Source organism: Chelonoidis abingdonii, chromosome 1 (assembly GCF_003597395.2).
Source record: "Chelonoidis abingdonii isolate Lonesome George chromosome 1, CheloAbing_2.0, whole genome shotgun sequence".
Lineage (NCBI taxonomy): Eukaryota > Metazoa > Chordata > Testudines > Testudinidae > Chelonoidis > Chelonoidis abingdonii.
Genome location: NC_133769.1, coordinates 258286109 through 258307384, shown reverse-complemented (window position 1 = coordinate 258307384; position 21276 = coordinate 258286109). Strand labels below are relative to the sequence as shown.

At 43.3% G+C, this 21276-nt stretch overlaps 1 protein-coding gene across 2 annotated transcripts in view; it reads left to right on the top strand.

Moving 5' to 3' along the window:
- CDC16 (cell division cycle 16) overlaps positions 1-21276 on the top strand; it is an 80507-nt gene that overhangs the window by 46588 nt on the left and 12643 nt on the right. For both annotated transcript variants that reach the window (XM_032777818.2, XM_032777819.2), the window contains exons 13-16: positions 6474-6626; positions 7374-7437; positions 8625-8686; positions 19510-19645. In XM_032777818.2, the coding sequence (XP_032633709.1) occupies positions 6474-6626; positions 7374-7437; positions 8625-8686; positions 19510-19645 (415 nt within the window). The remainder of the gene's footprint in view (positions 1-6473; positions 6627-7373; positions 7438-8624; positions 8687-19509; positions 19646-21276) is intronic.

The window sequence follows — 21276 nt, the reverse complement described above, 5'->3', positions numbered from 1 at the left end:
GGTAAAAAGGTAGCGAGAACCTCTCTCCAGGCTTCTCCGGATGCAGCGGACTCTGCAGCCAGAACTCTGGCATCAGGAGTGACGATGAGGCATATCTCCTGGCTCCAGGTATCAGACCTTCCCCCTGAATTGCAACAAACTATTCAGGATTTACCCTTCGAAGGCCAGGGCCTTTTCTCAGACAAGACTGACCCCAGGTTGCAAAGTCTGAAGGACAATCGCGTTATAATGCACTCGCTGGGTATGCACACGCCAGTGATCCAACGCAGGACCTTCCGGCCCCAGCTACACCGTCCTTATGTCCCGTCTAGGCCGCTTCAGGATGTTACCAGAAGGTGTGGCGGGGGAATCGTTGGAGACAGTCTGGCCCTCAAGGAGCTCAAAATCAGGCAGCCCCTGAACCACCAGCAAGGCCCAAGCAGAACTTTTGATGGGACACCTGAGGACGGCCCACCAGTTACCCTACCGGATCCTTCTCCTCCCTTTTTCAACCACCTCTCCCAATTCCTCCTTGCCTGGTCCCAGCTAACTTCAGATCATTGGGTCCTGCGCACGGTAGAAGGGGGATACCACCTCCAGTTTGCTTCAAACCCACCTTCCCACCCTCCCTGCCCGTCCCCCTTCAGGGACCCCTCTCACGAGCAATTCCTCTTACAAGAGGTCCAGTCGCTCCTAGCCATGGGAGCCATAGAGGAGGTGCCAAAGGACATGAGAGGCAAGGGGTTTTATTCCCGCTACTTCTTAATCCCCAAGGCAAAGGGAGGTCTACGACCAATCCTAGACCTGCGAGAACTCAACAAATTCGTGATAAAGCTGAAGTTCCGCATGGTATCCCTGGGGACCATTATCCCGTCCCTGGATCCGGGAGACTGGTATGCCGCCCTCGATATGAAGGACGCATATTTCCACATCACAATTTATCCACCACACAGACAGTACCTCCGTTTTGTGGTCAACCACCAACACTTTCAGTTCACTGTACTTCCGTTTGGCCTTTCTACAGCTCCACGTGTCTTCACAAAATGCATGGCTGTAGTCGCGACCTCCCTCCAGCGTTGTCGAGTACATGTCTACCCGTATCTCGACGATTGGCTCATTCGAGGTACTTCCCAGTGGCAAGTATCACAGTACCCGCACATCATCAGAGACCTCTTCTGGAGCCTAGGCCTCATGATCAACACAGAAAAGTCTACTGTCGCACCTACACAGAGAATAGACTTCATTGGAGCTGTTCTGGACTCCAATCTGGCCAGAACCTGCCTCCCGCAGTCGCATTTTCAGGCAATGGCTTCAATAATCCAAAGTCTTCAAACCTTCCCGACAACATCGGTGCGCACCTGCCTCAGCCTGGTAGGTCACATGGCCTCCTGCACCTTCATGACCAAGCACACCAGGCTACTCCTCCGTCCCTTCCAAGCCTGGCTTGCTTCAATATACCAACCACACAGAGACAGCCTGGACTCGGTGCTCACTATCCCCAGGAAGGTTCTGGGCTCCCTAGCCTGGTGGCTAGACCCCATTCTAGTCTGTGCAGGGATGCCATTCCACCCACCACAACCCTCGATGGCCCTAATCACGGGCGTGTCATCTCTGGATTGGGGTGCTCATCTCGGGAGCCTTTGCACTCAAGGCCTCTGGTTGCCCCAAGAACTGGCCTTACACATCAATGTGCGGGAGCTGAGAGCAGTCCGTCTAGCATGCCAAGTGTTTCGAGACCATCTCCAAGGCCGTTGTGTACCAGTGTTCACGGACAACACAACGGCCATGTTTTACATAAACAAGCAGGGCGGAGCACGCTTCTCCCTCCTTTGTCAAGAAGCCGTCCACCTTTGGAACTTTTGCATAGCCCACTTGATCGAATTGGTAGTGTCTTTTCTCCCAGGAGTCCAGAACACTCTGGTGGATCACCTCAGCAGATCCTTCCTGTCTCACGAGTGGTCGATTCGCCCGGACGTCATCAATTCTGTTTTCCGGAAGTGGGGCTTTCCCTACATAGAACTCTTTGCCTCCCGAGAGAACAGGAAATGCAGGTGTTCTGCTCCTTCCAGGGACGCTGCGCGGGCTCCCTCTCAGACGCATTTCTGATCCCGTGGAACAGGCACCTACTTTATGCCTTCCCACCGTTTCCACTCGTCCACTGAGTCCTACTCAAGTTCCGCAGGGACAGTGCCCACCTGATCCTGATCGCTCCAGCGTGGCCGAGGTAGCACTGGTACACCACGTTGTTCAATCTCTCAGTCGCAGACCCGATTCCCCTGCCACTCTGGCCGGACCTCATAACACAGGACTTCAGCAGGCTTCACCATCCGGACCTTCAGTCCCTTCATCTCACAGCATGGTTGCTGCGTGGTTGAGCCAGTCTGAGTTGCGTTGCTCTGTCTCGGTTCAGCAGGTGCTCCTGTGCAGTAGGAAGCCTTCCACTAGGATGACATGTCTTGCCAAGTGGAAGTGTTTCTCCTGTTGGTGCACTCAGCTTATTAGTTCCCAGACAGGTGTCTGTTCCCACTGTCCTGGACTGCCTCTGGTCCCTAAAAGAGCAGGCCCTAGCAGTCTCTTCCATAAAGGTGCATCTGGCAGCCATTTCCGCCTTCCATCGAGGGGAAAATGACCAATCAATCTTCTCTCACCCTATAGTTTCAAGGTTCCTCAAAAGATTGGAATGTTTGTATCCTCAAGTTAGATGCCCGACCCCTACCTGGGATCTAAACCTGGTGCTAGCCAAGCTTATGGGTGCTCCTTTCGAACCACTGGCCACCTGCTCGCTGCTGTACCTTTCCTGGAAGACAGCCTTCCTCGTCGCTATTACTTTGGCGAGACGAGTATCTGAGCTTCGGGCTTTCACAGCGGACCCCCTGTACATGGTATTCCATAAGGACAAGGTACAGCTGCGACCACACCCCTCTTTCCTCCCTAAGGTGATATCCGCCTTTCATGTCAACCAAGACATCTTCCTCCCAGTCTTCTTCCCGAAGCTGCACCCATTGCATCGGGAACAACAGCTACACGCCCTGGACGTCTGCAAGGCTCTCGCCTTTTATATCGAGAGACCAAAACCCTTCTGAAGGTCACCTCAGCTCTTTGTAGCTGTGGCAGACCGGATGAAAGGCCTACCGGTCTCTTCCCAACAGATTTCATCTTGGGTAACATCCTGCATTCGCACATGCTATGAATTGGCTCACGTCCGGCTAGCCACCTCACCACCCATTCTACTCAGGCGCAAGCTTCATCTGCTGCCTTTCTGGCCCATGTCCCCATCCAGGAAATATGTCAGGCAGCTACCTGGTCATCGATTCACACCTTTGCCACACATTTCGCATTGGTTCAAAAGCCCAGAGATGAGGCAGCATTTGGCTCAGCAGTTTTGCATTCTGCAACATCTCGCTCCGACCCCACTGCCGAGGTAAGGCTTGGGAATCACCTAACTGGAATCGATATGAGCAAGCACTCGAAGAAGAAAAGATGGTTACTCACCTTTGTAACTGTTGTTCTTCGAGATGTGTTGCTCATATTCATTCCAAACCCGCCCTCCTTCCCCTCTGTCGGCAAGAAGGAACTGAAGGGCCGTTGGGTCGGCAGGGGTATATATCCAGCGCCATAACGGCGCCACTCTAGGGAGCACCCAGCCGACCCACCAAGTGTTACTAGGGTAAAAATCTTCCGACAAGCGTGCATGCGGCATGCACACACCTAATTGGAATGGATAGGAGCAACACATCTCGAAGAACAGCAGTTACTAAAGTGAGTAACCGTCTTTTATGTCATCCTAACCCTGGCATAGACCCTGGAAGTTGATGGAGGAATTCCTCGGTCTACCTAACTACAGTCTCTTGGAGAGGAGGATTACCTACATTGATGGAAGGCATTTTCCCAACAGTGTAGGGACTGCCTACAGGAAAGTAGCTGCACTGCTGCTGTAGCAGTGATAGGGTAGACATACCCCAAGTCAGTTTCCTGGCGCGAAGCCTGTCTCTGGTGGCAGGAGCAAAGAAGAGCTCTTCAAAGGAGCCCTTACTGCTGGTGCCGAGAGAGAAGAGGAACTGTTGAAGGGAGCCATTACTGTCGGTGCAGGAAAGAGTGGGACTGAGACCTCCCATGTTGCACTGCATTACAGAGCTGGTACAGAAACCTGCTTCTTCATCTAAAAGATCCCAAGAGGAAAAGATTTCATAATCATCTGCCTTCTTCCTTTTTGGCACTGGCTTCAGCAGCACTGTCATTCTCAGCATCAAAATTAGGACAGACTTCTACAGTGCTTCCCTTGTCAGCATTGGCATCTTTGATTACAGCCAGGAGTTTCAGCTGGAAAGGAAGGTTTAAAGCAGAGAGGCATCTACAGTGCCTCACTGTAGGGACCTCTTACAACTAAATTTGCAGCTCCAAAAGCTTATTTTGTGTGTGTGTGTGTGGTGGGGGGGGGGTTGCCAAACCTCAGGGTCATTCCAGAACCTGAGTCAGCAGTCCTAGAAGTTTTCCTGATCTTGATACCAGACAGATCCTGTCTTCAAAAAAGAAGCAAGCATATCTGTAATGAAAATTTATTTGAACCAGCACGGCAGTACAATTAAGAATTTGAGTCCCACTCAGATCCTTCAGTCTGCTGTCAAGACTTCTGCATTAGAAGTTTGTTCATTCAACGACTGATTCTTCTGCAGACTCTGACAGGAGTCCACCACCAAAAAGGAAATCACATGGACGGAAATAAAATAATTCTACGGACGCGTATGGAAAAGAGCCTCCTAATAGACTGAGAATGCTAATCCATCTAGGCTATATTTCCCTAGTTTGTTTATGAGAAGGTCATGCAAAACACTATCAAAAGCCATATTAAAGTCAGGGTATACCACATCCTCCATATCTACAGTGATGGTTATCCTGTCAAAGAAAGCTGTTAGATTGGTTTGACATGATATGTTCTTGACAAATCCACGTTGACCATTTTATCACCTTTTTACCTACTGGGTGTTTGCAAATGGATTGTTGATTATTTGCTCCACTATCTTTCCTGATAAGAAGTTAAGATGACTTGTCTGTAATTTCATGTCTGTAATTCCATGTCAGTGTTTTGTTCCAATAATATTAGATTAACTCTTATCCTTAAAGCACTTGGCACTATTGCTTCAATTGAAGTTCATTTGGCAGCGTTCTATTCCATATCTGTATTTCATTCTCCAGTAGAAGAAAGTACCATCTTCTCTCTTCAGTCAGTGAATAGATTTATGGAAGGGTTTGTCCGTGTTTTTCTTCCCGTGAGAAAGATCACTATGGGACTTAAATTCAGTGGGTTTTTTGCTTTTAGAACTTTCTCCCCTCCCCTTTTGAATCTCTCAAATTATCCAGTTCCTCTGCTATCTCTGAAGGTAGCATTTCTGGTGGCAATTACATCAGCTTGTAGAATAAGCGAATTACAAGCCCTAATGATAAATCCTCCATTTACAGTTTTTCACCTGTCTAGAGTAATGATGAGACTGCATCCATCTTTTATGCTTAAGGTACTATCAGATTTTCATATCCATTCATTCACCAATTTTTTTTCCAAAACCTCATTCTTCACCTGTTGAATATAAATTACATACTTCAGAACTGAGAAGATTGCTGTTGTATTACCTCAATAAAACTAGATCTTTTTGTAAAACTTCAAGACATTTTGTTCTGTGTGGTAATAAATCAAAAGGGATGACTGTTTCATCATAAAGATTTCCAAAATGGGTATCCAATTGTAGTAGAACTGCTTGTGATATTAGTAAGAAGAGTCCTCCATCAGAGTGCAAGCTGTATCAGTAGCATGCTTAAGTCAGGTTCTTGTATCGGAAATATGTAGAATGGCTACCTGGTCCTCAGCACACATGTTTACAAAATGTCATTGTTAGTCACCACTTCAAAATCTGATGCCTGTTTTGGAAGAACCTTTGCAATCTCTTTTCAGATAACTCTTAGCTCCCACCTCCTTTAAAAAATGATTGCTAGCTTATCACCATAAGTGGGATCCACATGTCCAGTAACTCAAAGAAGAAAGAAAGGTAACTTTGCTAATAGTAGCTGTTGTTCTTCAAGATGTTCTGCACATGTGCATCCCACAATCCATCTTTGCAGTTCAGTTTTATGAATGAGGATTTTGGTCAGTGGAGGGACTGAGTGGTGGTTGTTGTTGCTGCCCTCTTTATGCCCTGGGGCCTAAAGGGCACATGCACTACACTTACTGGATACTGCTAGTGACAATGTTTTGAACTCTTGTGCTGGGGCACATGGACACCGTAAGTGGAATCCATGTAAGAACATCTCAAAGAATCAGTTACTATCAGGTAAGTAACTGCTCTTTTAAAGTTTTTTTTTGTTTTTTTTTAAAGGTTTTTTTCTTTAAGGTATACTTATAAAGTATCACACAATTACATGCTTTTAAGATTTCTGCAAATTATTAAATATTTACATCAAGAAAATAAATATATGAAGCTTGCTTTTATCCTTATTTTTTACAGCTGTCATTTGCCGATGCTCTATATTGGACTAGAATATGGTTTGACCAACAATTCAAAATTAGCTGAAAGATTTTTCAGCCAAGCCCTAAGCATTGCACCTGAGGATCCTTTTGTTATGCATGAAGTTGGAGTGGTTGCATTTCAAAATGGAGAGTAAGTTTGCAAAAGGAGATAAAGACAATACTACTAATCTATATTCTTTTCCTAAGTGTAATGTAGTAGCATATATTTTGTTTTATAAAAGTGCTTATTTTGATATACAGAACAAGAAATTGCTTATGATTCTAGTTAGTTAGTATTCACCCTAAACTCTTACTTACCAAATTAGTTTCTCTTCTATTAGAGTATTTTATCCAGTTTGATGTTTTAAGGATTGAGTCAGGAAAGAATTGATACTTGGAGATTAGGCACATATAGAACAGCCAGTCATCACATGAGGTATTCATACATGCAGGAGATTCCATGTATTGAAATGGTATTTGTAACGTCATACAATGAAGCATTCTTTGTTTTTGGCAAATCAGGAAGTACCAAGATGATTCCAGAGAGGGGAACAAATTTTTAAAAGGTGTATAAGGTTAAGGTTTTAATTGTTATCCATAGCCTGGTTATTGGGAGCATTTAACATGTTTCTGGGCTATACTCCATTTTAATTTTTGCTCTGTAGTTTGGCTTTAAGATCATGCACCTTTGTGTGCAATATGTTTGTCACAACTGCTTGTATTTCACCATTTAATTAATGTGAATGAACTTGTCTGTGCATAAATAGTATAAAAGATAACTTTTCTCTCTTTCTAACACAGCTTATTCAGCTTTGTCATTAAGAAGGAACTTTTGAATGGCAACTGTGTGGTAGATACTTTGTTGGTAATTCCAGTAATGTGTTTTTTCTTATTTTAGCTGGAAAACTGCAGAAAAGTGGTTCCTTGATGCTTTAGAGAAAATTAAAGCTATTGGAAATGAGGTAATTTTTAATTAATATGTACTTAATTTTATGTCAATGAACTATTTATTAAAACTGCAGGTTCTCCTATTATATTGCCTTATGTAATTGGATTGTTAGAATAAATGCAGTAAGTTCTGAGACATTGTCCACCCCAATGATACAGACTGACTTAAAACCTTAGCCTATTATCATTAAGTTCTGCCATCCAATGTTTTCATATTTCTACATTATGCTTATCAGACATTCCTTTTTACCCTTTCCCATAATACTGAGAACAACAAGCCTTCATTTGAAATTAAAAAGTAACAGATTTAAAATGTATTCCTACATGCCTGTGGCATAGCTGTTAGCAGAATCCAGATCTGACTCCCAGTTGTGTGCCTTAACTGTTATACTATGCTCCGTCCCATATGAATTCTCCAATCACATATGAAACTCAGTGTAGCAAGGTATCTTAGTTTTTAAAAAAATGCTTAGACATGCATGGGAATAAGAATAGGAGTTTGTAGTTACGGTATCTGTGGAAAAGTTATAGCTCTTGTTCTGATGCTTAAGAGCATAAGCTAAACACCATGACCAGAAAGGAATTTAAGGATTTTGACAGCTTAGATATTGGCATTGTGTGGCCAGTAAATGGACTAATTTTTTCATCACATAAATTTAGACCATGGAAGAAAAGGGATAAAGCCAAATGGGATATTTAGTATTTGCAATCATTCTGTCGAGATCTAGTTTTATTGAGGGTCACTTCTATACTGCTTGTTGATGAACCCAGCTGTGCTAATAAATAGTAAAGGGTTAAGTTTGAAAGTGCAAAGCTGGTATTGAATTTGTAAGGTAAAGGTAACATTTATTTGGACAAGTTGGCAAACAAAAATAATGATATCACTGCAGTTTTTAAGGCTATTTAACTGAGATGGGGTCTGGAAGAACCTGGAAAAGATAACTGATCTGGGGAGGAATATTCACTTTAATAAGTCAATGGTTTCATTGGACATTATGGTTGCTTATTTTACCTATAAAATTATATGTAGTTAACTGTTTAATGTAAACGGAATTTTAAATGCCTGTCTTCAAGTTTTCATTCTCCATGAATGAACTGCCTTGTTCATTTATGTGCTGATTTCTCTCTAGTAATGGAACACACAGAATTTAATTAAAAGCTGTGAGGTTGATATCATTAGGTTGGCTGTATTATTTTTCAGGTAACAGTTGATAAATGGGAGCCTTTATTGAACAACTTAGGACATGTGTGCAGAAAGCTCAAGTAAGTGGAAAATGTGAAATGTTTTAAAGCTACATTTACCTGGTAGGTTAGAAATAAGTTTGTTCTTCTTGGATCCACTGCTTATTTGCAATAAGACTTTACTCTGTCAAAGGGAGTCTTCTTGTAAATCAGAATGAGGCCATCTAAATCTGTTTGTGCACATTCATTTGCAATGTGTTTACATATGGACATGGTGTTCAGACAGAGGATGCCTCATGTATATGCAATAATTTATATAAAATCTCAAGTCTTACTATTATTTTATTAGTTGATAAAATTTTAATCATAAGTGCTCAGACCTACATTTTAACTGACTTCTGCATCAATATTGAAGCCCTTGCTTATGGCCAGATTCTGCAGAACAATCTGCATCAGTGTAAGGGTCTTCCTGTGCAGACTGTTTTCATGGATCAGAATGTGACTTATTACTCAAGCAAAACTCTCTCTGGCTTCAGTGGGAGTTTTGCCATAAGGACTGTAGAATTACTGTTGAGAATGGCAAGTTCAAGGTTTGCAGCCATCTTTCCACCCATATCTAGAAGCTTTACTACAGATTTGCTGTGAAATAAAATATATACTCATTCATAAGCCGAATATTTTTTGGTAAAAAAATGACGCATCAAAGAGTGGGGGTCAGCTTATTAAATGGGTTTTCACCAAAATTTGATGATTCTAAATTCCATGGAATCATTGAATTGAATATCTAATACATTGTCATTTTGTTTACCAAGAGCGTTCGCCGGCATGGAGCCCCTCAGCTCCCTGTGGCCACCGTTTGCTGTTCCCAGCCAATGGGGGCTGCAGGAAGTGGCACCACTTCCCGCAACTCCCATTGGCTGAGTATGGCAAACTGCGGCCACTGGGAGCTGAGGGGCTCCATGCCTGTGAACGCTCCAGGTAAACAAAACAGCCAGGACCGCTAGCAGCTTACCCTAATGGACCAGGAGCCAAAGTTTGCCAACCCCTGAAATATAGGGTTGGCTTATGGAAGGGTCATACAGTTTTTGCTATTTTTACCTATCTATCTTGGGGGGTCGGCTTATAAACAAACGGGCTAATGAACGAGTATATACGGTATGAATACTTTTCTGACTGAGTTATAAAATAATACTTGAAATAAATGTAAAATCCAAAATTTACAGTTGTAAAACAAAATCTGAGCATATTTTTCTCATTAGCAATGGACCATCTTTTAAAGATATTTATTTTTAAAAAATATTCTTTGATGGTAGGACTGTTCCATATTTTATCCAGGTTACAACCATGACAAAATAATGTTGCAGTACAAAGTATATATAGGAATTATACCTTTTGTAGCAGACTAAATAATTAATTATATCAGACTAATATTTTTAATAAGAATTAATTAAATAAAAATGTTTGCAATTCAGAAATTTATTGATAGCTATAATTTTAAAATCTGATTTTAATAGTTAAATATAATTTTATTTTGTTTCATATGAACAGTGCTATAATTCCTTAATTGGCCATATGGTTTATAGCTATTGTGTTTCAGAATCATTAATGTGAAAGCAATTAGAATGGAGAGATACTCTAAAGCTGTACTATTGCTTTTGGCTTCAGTGTTAATTATACCTTTTACAAGAGCTGCCAATTAGTCTTCATTTTCCTTAGGAAATAAATGTATTCTATGTAACAGCTGCCCACTTTGCCAAAGCAAACAAAATGCCATGCTGCTGGGAAACTAATCATTATACTCCTGGTGGAATTCTGTGCCAAATAATTAAAAATTCTGCAACAAAAATATAAAAATTCTGCACAGAATATTTTAAAATTTTTCAAAATTCTGCATATTTTATCTGTCAAAATAACACAATATAATCACACCAGTTCCAATTATTTTTGGTCATTTATTTCAAAATACCTGTCAGCAAGTATGTACGTAACAATACAGACACCAGAAAAGATTCAGGAAATGTTTTTTGACAAATAGATTCCTTAATAGACATATTGATACAGAACTCTGAACAATAATTCATTTAAACTACAATACAGAACTGTATTTCCTGCACCCTTCAAAAGCAGTGCAAAGGCTTGGGAGAGTCAGGGGTAAGGGAGGAGCTGAAACAACGAGGAGTCCGGTGACACCTTAAAGACTAACAGATTTGTTTGAGCATAAGCTTTCGTAGGTAAAATACCCACTTCTTCAGAGGAGCTGAGGGAGAGGGAAGTAAATTGCTGAGAAGGAGCTTGGGTGTGAACTTGGAGAGTTGTTGGGTATGGATGGGAAAAGTATGGAACAGTTTGGGATTTTTTTGAGGGGAGGAGGGGGCAGACACTGGCTGACTCCTAGCCTCTCCCATTCAGTCAAGCACGTCTGCCCGTCCCCATGTGTCTCTGTGCCCTCACCCAACCACTCCCCTGTCCCTGTGTAGCTCTGCACATACACACACACCCATCACCATGTGGCCCTGCACCTCCCTCCCCACCCCCGTGGCCCTCTGCTTCCATTCCCATTCAGCCACTGCCCCAGTCTGTCCTCCCCCACGAGCTCTTTTGAGCTCCTGTCTGACCACCACCCCCCAAGCACCTCACAGCCCTTGTCTCCTGACTTGGCCTGACAAGTGCTGCCAAGGCAGTTTTCTCTTTCCTCAATGTGGGGTGCTGCAATTTTGTTCTAGCACCACAGCGCCGTCTGGTGGGAAAAAGGCAGAACTGTGGCAACATTTTGTCAGAAGGTTTTTTTCTGTGCGAAAAATTAGAAATCTGCGGGGCTCATTAAATATGTGCATGCGCAGTAGCATAGAATTCCCCTAGGAGTAGCGTTAATATAATTATAGAGGGTTTCTCCAGAATCCTTGTCTTGATTAATAACACTTTTGTCTTGTTAAATTTTCTACAATAAAAAAATTCTAAATATTTACATCACATTTAGAGCAGCCAATACTGTATTCTTTGTTTGAGTCCATGTATTTAAGACATTTTTCTAAATACTGTAAAACATTTTTAATGCAAAAAAATCATTTTAATTTAAAATTAAATTGACAGACTACAGTGAAATGCTACATGCTAGAAGAGATATGAATGTTGCATAGTGTGGAAGGCTTGGTTGCACAGCGAACAAATTTTATATTTAATTGTTAATTCTCTAGCATTTCTGACAGATTTACATGTTGCTATTTAATACAGTTTTATATAATAGAAATCAGAGTTAACCATGAAAACAGATCTAACTTTTCTGAATAGAGAAAATACTATCTAACAGTCTTCTGAGATTTGTGATATCTGTGTTTTAATTATAGTAGCTTGACATTCTTGTAGTAAGGACATCCAACTGTAAGCATGTGTGCTTTTGTATGTGTCTTGGGTTCTGAATGAATGATTGCAATACATAATTTGATTCATGGATGATTTTAATTTCAGGAAAAGCTGTCTGGTATTTGAAGGGAATTATGGGATATACCTGAAATGTTCAGAAGCAAAGTAAAGAATTGCTTATATCTTGTTTCATTTGAAGGTTTTAAAATATCTTGAAAATCCTCATATTCCCCATAACATCAAAATATCTAATTTCATAAATGCTATGTTCTTGCCTGCCTCTGGAAGGCAGAATTAGAAGCAAAGTAGAGGTAGCAGAAATACTATTTTCTGTGCAGCACCTGAAGATTTCCATAAAATGCCTGCCACAACTCCAACAGTGTCAGAAAATCTACAGAGAATGCTTATCTTCCTTAAGCTTTCCATGTCCTGTCCCACCCCAAGCAACAGTGGCGGCATGATTGGCCCAGTTATGTTGCCATTCACATCTCGAATGTAGCTGTATCCAAGTGAAGAGGGAGATAATGCTGCCTCAAGCAGCATTAAACCTCTACAGAAGTTTGCTGCATAAGATAGGATCCTCTTCAATGGGAGGTGACTGCAAGAAGCTACTGCATCTTATATCCACCCCCATGCCTTTGCAGATGGGTACAAATATCCATATGTGGCAACTTTAAATTAAGCTTATCTTTAATAAGTAGTAAGATGTTCTTTCCAGACACAGGATTTAAATCTAAACATAGAGTACCTTTTTCATGAAGATTTTTCATACACTTCAATTTTTTTAAATCTTAAATGTGAAGGGATATGTCGTATAAGGAAAAATTTGGTGGTTCTTCAAGGAGCTTTCCTGTGGGTGCTCCACTTTAGGTGTCGGCACCCTGCTGTTGTAATTGGAGATTTGTGGTAGCCATCTTGTGCTGCTCCAAGTGGTTACATAGTGGAGTGCAGCCAACCATCCCCCAGTTCCTTCTCTACTGTCTTTGGCTTGAGTTGGAGCGACAGCAGTGCCCTCTTTTACCTTTGAGAGCTTAATAGTTTGCAGTTGTTCCCAATAGTGTTAGCTTAGTCCTAGTTAACTACCCTAGCCTTTTGCCCTTTATATCTTATATTTTAGTTTATATATTTTTTAAATATATATATATTTTTCTGCCTTTACCCCCGCCTCTCTGGCGGGTACTTGGCTATTGATTAAAGAAAAAAAGAGAGAAGAATGGGGTTATTCATGTTCTTTCTCCAAAGGAATTGCTCTCTCAGGCATTCCCGGCTCACCTGGCTTGAAACGCTGCCTGACTTGCAGACTTTCCATACCAGTCTCTGACAGCCACTCTCCATGTGTCAGCTACCTCGATGAGGCACACGTTACCAAAAAGTGTCCACACTACAGAAAATTGACTGCCAGGACAGGGAAGGCTAGAGATCTCCAATTAAAGCTCCTGATGATGGAGAAATCCCTCAGACCTGCCTCCAGCCCCGAGTCCAGGACACCTCCTGGTCACCAGCGGCAGCATCTGACAGGGGATCTACTTCAACAATGGATTTTAAGGAGCCTGCTCCTAGAAAGGCTACCAAAAAGCGGTCAGACTCATCCCCACAATGAGAATCACCTAAAAGAAAGCGGTCTCCAAATGAAAAATCTGCCCTGGTACCAATGGCACCAAGAGCGCCAGACCATGAGGCACTGGGAGCATCCGTACTGAGATGTCCCGAGGAGCTAAAGACCCTATGTGGGAAAGCTCTAATGGAGGTGCATGCGGTAAAGCCAAACCTCCCCACTTGGCACCTATGGAACCCAAGAAAACCTCGGCACCAAGCAGTACAGTGTCACCATCTGCTGTGTACCTATCCATCACAGCTCCAAGTAATCGGCAACAACAGCTTTGACCCTAATTCCTGGTCAGTGCGTGATGCCGTCCCTGGCACCGAGCTTTATGGTTCTGCAGCAATTCATGAGGCATGCAGACCTGATAATGGCCTCAACACCTGGAATTCCCCTACTCAGTACCAACGGTACCCCAGCAAGACCAGGACCGAGCCTGGTAACCACTCCCTGTGGATCAGACCCTCCCTTCTCCAGTGATGAGGAAGAAGAGGATGAGGCAGTAATATACACTTCTTGTGATTCCTTCCCTAAACCTGGACCCTCTCAGCACCAAACATCTACAGACATGCAGGGCTGGTATGGTCAACCATGGGCACTGCCGCCTATACCCTTCCCATCCAACCGGCCATACTGGGATCCAGGGGCTATGTATAGGGCCCAGAACCTCAGGCCCCTTAACCCACCGAGGTCCAAAACAACTCTGTCCCCTTCACCAACTGTCCCAGCACCCTCAGAGACACAAGAGGAAGAGATAGAGGAGCCCGATGACACACCAGAAGGTGACACCCTGCTGCCCACCCACATATCATCTTCATCACAGGACGAAACGATAATGCCACTGCCCCCACACACATTACAGGGGATGATTTCAAATCTTTTCAAGACCTCTTCAAAAGTGTAGCTGAATCTCTGGACATTTCGTTAGCTGAGCTACAAGAGACCCAACACAAGCTCCACAGACATACTCCAGGCATCCCCAACAGCAAAGATAGCACTGCCAATTAATGATGCCATTATGGACCCAGCAAAAATAATCCGCCACAGCCCCTCCCCCATGTAAGATGTCTGACAATAAACATTGTGTGCCAGTGAAAGGGGTGGAGTTTCTATTCATCCACGCTGCACCAAACTCGCTGGTGGTGGATGCGGTAAATCCAAGGGGGAAAACCACACTAGTCCAGAACGACACCATATGATAAAGACCGGAAAAGGCTAGACCTCTTCAGATGGAAAGCCTACTCCTCTGCCACACTCTACTTCCGCATAGCCAATTATTCAGCCCTTCTGGCAAAATGCACACATAATCTATTTACCAAAATTTTGGTAAAATTTGGTAAAAGGGACCACTATAAGGCAAACATCTCAGAAGGGTGTCTCATCACCAGGACAGCCCTACAGGCCTCTCTTGACTCTGCAGACGTGGCAGCACAGTCCATCACTACATCCATAGTCATGCACCAGGCATCCTGACTCCACCTCTCTGAGTTCCCCAGGGAGGTCCAAGCCACCATGGAGGACTTACCCTTTGATGGTCAAAAATTGTTTGCAGACAAAACCAGTGTGTCTCTACATACCTTAAAGGACTCCTGGATGACCTTAAAAACCCCGGACATCTATGTACCTGCAAACAAAAAGAAACAAGGCAGGTTTTACAGCCAGAGATTCCGAGCTGCTCCATGCTCTCAGCCCCAAAGACAGTATGACCAATGACGTAAACAAAGACAGACCAGACGTCGGCAGAATCAAGATCAGCCTTTGACGTCTCAACCATCCGCCTCCAGACAATCATTTTGAAGGTGTGGTTGAGGGCACGAGACATGCGTGCACTCTGATTCTTGATCCAGATCTGGTCCCCAGCCCATTCGGAGACCATCAGGTAATATGGGGACAGTCTGGAACTGTCAGACAACAGACAAATGGGTTCTGGAGATTATCCAGAAGGGTTACTCCATCTCCTTTATTTCTAGCCCACCTACTCACTCCCCTCCCCCATCCCTCTGCAGAGAACTCTCTCATGAGCAGCTGTTACAACAGGAAGTAAACCACCTCATACAGTTAGGTACTGTGGAACCCCGTACTATCTCAACACAGGGGGAGAGGTTTTTATTCCCATTATTTTCTTACTCAGAAAAAGAACGGCAGGTGGAGACCCATCCTGGATTTATGAAAAGTCAACAAATTTGTGAGAACGCTGTTTCAAAACGGTGACTATCTCCACAGTAATTCTGGCAGTAGAGAAAGGAGATTGGCTCTCAGCCCTCAACCTCCAGGATGCTTATTTTCATATTACCATTCACTCGGCACACAGAAGATTCCTAAGATTCACCCTAGGGAATCAGCATTTACAATACAGAGTTCTACCCTTTGTCAACTGTCTGAAGAGTTTTTTCCAAGATTCTCGCGGTCATTGCAACTCACCTCTGCAGACAGGGAGTGATTTTTCCATACTTAGATGACTGTCTCCTAAGGGCACTAACACCGTAAGGAGTGATAAATGCTACACATACCACAATAACCCTGTTCATGGACCTGGGGTACAGATAAATGTACAGAAGTCCATGTTGGTCCCTGTCCAACAATTGGAATTCATAGCAGCCTACCTCGACTGTCTCACAGCAAAAGCAATGTAACCCCAACAACCCTTCCTCACTCTAATCAACCTGATTTCAACAGTGATGAACAGCCCACAAACGTCTGCCAGAATGTGTTTACAACTGTTGGGGCACATGTTGGCAGCAACGTTTGTTATAAAATATGGCAGGCTCCACATGAGTTTCTTACAGGCCTGGCTTTGAACAGTCTATATACCACACAGACATTCTCTCAACTGACACCTCATGATGCCCTGCAGGGTAAAAGACTCGCTAACGTGGACACAACCACAGAACATCTGCTCAGGAATCCCTTTCCAACAAAAAGTTCCAACCATAACAGTCATGATGGATGCTTCTCTAGTTGGTTGGGGGGCACATTTACACGACAATATGGTCCAGGGCCGCTGATCTTCGGCAGAGTCCAACCTGCACATAAACTTACCAGAGCTAAGGGCAGTCCGAAACGCATGCAGGCACTTTCTCCCTTTAATCAAGAACAATGCAATCAAGATCCTTATGGACAATATTGCATGCATGTTCTATATAAATCGCCAAGGCGGAGCATGATCATATCCCCTCTGTTCGGAGGCAATACACCTCTGGAACTGGTGCATCACCAACAACATAGAGATTTTGGGATCCTGTTTGCCGGGACGTCTGAACACAACAACAGACCACCTAAGCAGTGACGTCTCACAAACACACGAGTGGGAAATGGATCCCAGAATTCTCAAAGCCATATTTGAACTATGGGGGTTCCCCACTATAGACCTATTTGCAACAGCTCAGAACATCAGGTGCCCACAATATTGCTCTTGGGCCAGATTGGGACACCACTCCCTGGGCAATGCTCTTCTCATAAAATGGGAAGCGCCAATGTTGTATGCATTTCTTGTGATTCCACTACAAAGCCGAGTCATTCACAAGATCAGGCAGGACAAATCCAGGGTCATTCTCGTTGCACCAACATGACCAGACAAACATGAGACAGATGAGTCTGTCCCATACCTGAGACAGATGCCAGTAAAATCACCTCAAATCCTTCCCTTAGTGCCTCACTTTCTGTCACAGGACATGGGGCATGTCTGTCACCCCAACCTCGCGGTACTCCACCTCCAGGCCTGGTTACTTATGGCTGATGGGGGTAAAGAAGGACTGTTCTGAAAAAGTGAAAGATATACTACTTAACAGTCACAGACTAAGCACAGGAAAGACATATTTACATAAGTGGAAATGATTCTGCACTTGGTGCCAGGACAAACAGATCTTTCCACAGTTGGCCCCACTACTTAGAATCCTCGACTATATACTGGGTCTTAAAAAATCTGGGCTATCCACCAGCTCCATCAGAGTACATCTGGCTGCCATCACCGCCATCCACAACAAGGTGCATGGAATCATTATCTTTACTCAGTCGATGACTAAACGCTTCCTTAAAGGAATAGAAAACACTTAACCCACACTAAGAAACCCTACTCCCATGTGGGACCGCAACCTTGTTCTATGCGGTCTCATGGGAAAACTATTTGAACGCCTCACAACTTTCTCGCTGTTACTTATCAGTTAAGGTTGCTTTCCTCATTGCCATCACGTCAGTAAGACAGGTGGGAGAACTGGGTGCCCTAAGGGCACACTCACCTTGTACTATATTCTTTAAAGATAAAGTAATCCTATGACTGCACCCCAAGTTCATACCCAGGGTTGCCTCCCCTTTTCATTTAAATCATCCCACATACTTACCTGGATTTTTCCCAAAGCTGCATACCAACATCAGGGAGGCCTTACTCCACACACTAGACATCTGCAGAGCACTAGCTTTCTACATAGAAAGCGCAAAAACATTCAGAAAATCATCTGAACCATCAGTTTCCGTAACAGAACGCTTGAAGGGCCAAACCATCTCAAAACAAAGACTATCCAAATGGATATCTGGATGTATCCATTTGTGCTATCAAAACAGCAACCTGCAACCTCTACTGGGAGTTTGCACACACCCCATCAGAGCATTATCAACATCTATGGCCTTTCTCAATAATGTACCTGTGATGGGTTCCCCCCAGGATGACACCTGGAACTGTGATACAGTGAGCCCCCCTGACCCACCAGCCTGGGCTCCCTCTCACACTGTGATGCTGTGATAAGTTGCCAAGCTCTCCAAGCTTGTTCTTTCACCAGCACATACGCAGGTAGGGACACACCCAGCTGCAGAACTTAGAGGCTGCTGTGATCAGTTCTGCATGGGGAGTCTACAGCTAAGGAACTGTCCAGCTGCTCAAGAGCGCACACCCCCTGGCAGGTAAACTCAAAATTATACTGCCTTGCACTGCACAAAGATTAGTACAGTGTAAGCTCATGAAATTCACCCTCTACATTTGTAATAGATACATAGACAATATTCCTAACTTCAGATACCAAAATGATACATGCAAACAAATAGGATAATCATATTCAGTAAATCATAACCTTTACAATATCATCTCACAAGACCTATCTTGTATTAAAATACATCATAGTTATGCCATAATCATACCATAATAATATATCTATGAAGAATATGAGATGCAGTGTCACAGTACCTATTACTGACATTTGTAAAGCAGCTAGGCATCTGCCCATATTTTCACTAAACACTATGCTCTGGAACAAGAGTCAGCAGCAGATGTTCAGTTTGGACGCAGGGTTATCCAATTCAGTGAACCAACTCCAAAGTCCCTCTCTTCCACTGAGGGGCATTGCTCAACAGTCACCTAAAGTGGAGCACCCTCAGGGACACTCCTCGAAGAAGATGATGAGAAGGTTACTCAGCTTGTGCAGTAACTGAGGTTCTTCGAGATGGTTGTCCCTGTGGGTGCTCCATTACCCCCCTTCTTCCTCTCTACTTCGGAGTTTCACGCCAATCCCCTGGGGTAGAGAAGGAAGTGGGGGACGGTTGGCTGTGCACTGCTAAGTAACCACTTGGAGCAGCGCAAGACGGCTGCGACATGTGCGCGGCCAACCATGCACTGCTACTACAAATCTCCAATTAGAAGTACAGGGCACCAAGACACTTACAGTGGAGCACCCACAGGAACACGCATCTCGAAAACCTCAGTTGCTGCACAAGGTGAGTAACTTTATCTTTCCGAATTATTGTGTAATAAAATTGTGATTGTGTCATGAAGGTTTAGTCCATTCTTTCATCTTGCAAGTATGAAGCAATAACTTATTATTTAACATTTATATTGCGGAGTCACTTAAGCCTTTAGTAAGGGTAGGTCTCATATGCTAGTCAGAGTACAAACATAGTGCAACGACAGTACTTGCACTGTAGAACTTACTAATATGCACTCTATATTTAAACTTAACAGGAAATATGAAGAAGCATTAGAATATCATCGTCAGGCCCTAGTATTGATTCCTCAGAATGCTTCCACATACTCTGCTATTGGATACATACATAGTCTAATGGGCAATTTTGAAAGTGCAATTGACTATTTTCATACGGTATGTATATGGTTTAAATGAGAGAGGTGCTGATCACAGCTGCATAAGAAGGGTTACATTTTATTTGTGTACTTAAAACAAATTCATTGCCTTATGTGTCAGTCCTTTTTGTCCCAGATTATCCTAATAAGTGAACGACGTTTACTCTTCAGATTTACCAGATAGTTAGAATTCATTGTAATATGGTATAATTTATGTTTCAAGAAATTAGGTTCTAAATTAGCTACCTCTTCCCTGTAGTGACATGGAGAGGGGAAAAAAAATATGAAAAACCGGTGTATTTAAAAATCAGTCTAATCTAGTCTGTGGCCACAAACACTAAAGTACCGTAAACATGATTATAATATAATATCACTGCAGGGCAGAATGAAGGTTCTTTGAGTGTAAGGGTTCCACACCTTAACATGATTGGATTTCTTCTAAGTATAACCTTAACACTGAATTTTCTGAGTTTCTGTAATGCTTGGTTTGGGGATAACATTCCTGCAATGCTTTTTACCTCTAAATTAAACTCAACGTCAACTCATATTAATATATTTTTTAGTTTGAGTCTATATATTCCAATTTAGCTGTACAAACAAACAATAAACTTGCTCAAAGATTCTTAGTATAGAAGCTGTAAGTATTATATCTTATTAATTCTTCTTCCTTCATGGAGGAGGAAAGGTTGCACTGCTGTTTGGTGGACAAATTTTAGTACTGGAACAAAGGTGGGTTTAATGTACCTAGTTTTAGTTTTGTTAATCATAGAAGATTAGAGTTGGAAGAGACTTCAGGGGGTCATCCAGTCCAAACCCCTGCTCAAAGCATTACCAAGCCCAACTAAATCATCCCAGACAGGGCTTTGTTAAGTCAGGCCTTAAAAACCTCTAAGGATAGAGGTTCCACCAGCTCTCTAGGTAACCCATTCTAATGCTTCACCACTCTCCTGGTGAAATAGTTTTTCATAATATCCAATCTAGACCTCCCCCACTGCAACTTGAGACCATTGCTCCTTGTTCTGTCATCTGCTACCACTGAGAACAGCCTAGCTCCATCTTCTTTGGAATTCCCCTTCAGGTAGTTGAAGGCTGCTATCATATCCCTCCTCACTCTTCTTTTCTGCAGATTAAATAATCCCAGTTCCCTCAGCCTCTCATCATAAGTCATGTGTCCCAGTGCCCTAATAATTTTCATTGCCCTCTGCTGGACTCTCTCCAATTTGTCCATGTCCTTTCTGTAGTGGGGGGCCCAAAACTGGACTCCAGATGTGGCCTCACCAGTGCTGAATAGAGGGGAATAATCACTTCCCTTGATCTGCTGGCAGTGCTCCTACTAATGCAGCCCAATATGCTGTTAGCCCTCTTGGCAATAAGGGCACACTGTTGGACTCATATCCAGTTTCTCATCCACGTAATCCCCAGGTCCTTTTCTGCAGAACTGCTGCTTAGCCAGTCGGTCCCCGGCCTGTAGCAGTGCATAGAATTCTTCCATCCTAAGTGCAGGACTCTGCACTTGTCCTTGCTGAACCTCATCAGATTTCTTTTAGCCCAATTTGTCTAGGTCACTCCGGACTCTATCCCTACCCTCCAGCATATCTACCTCTCCCCCAAGCTTAGTGTAATCCACGACCTTGCTGAGGGTGCAATCCA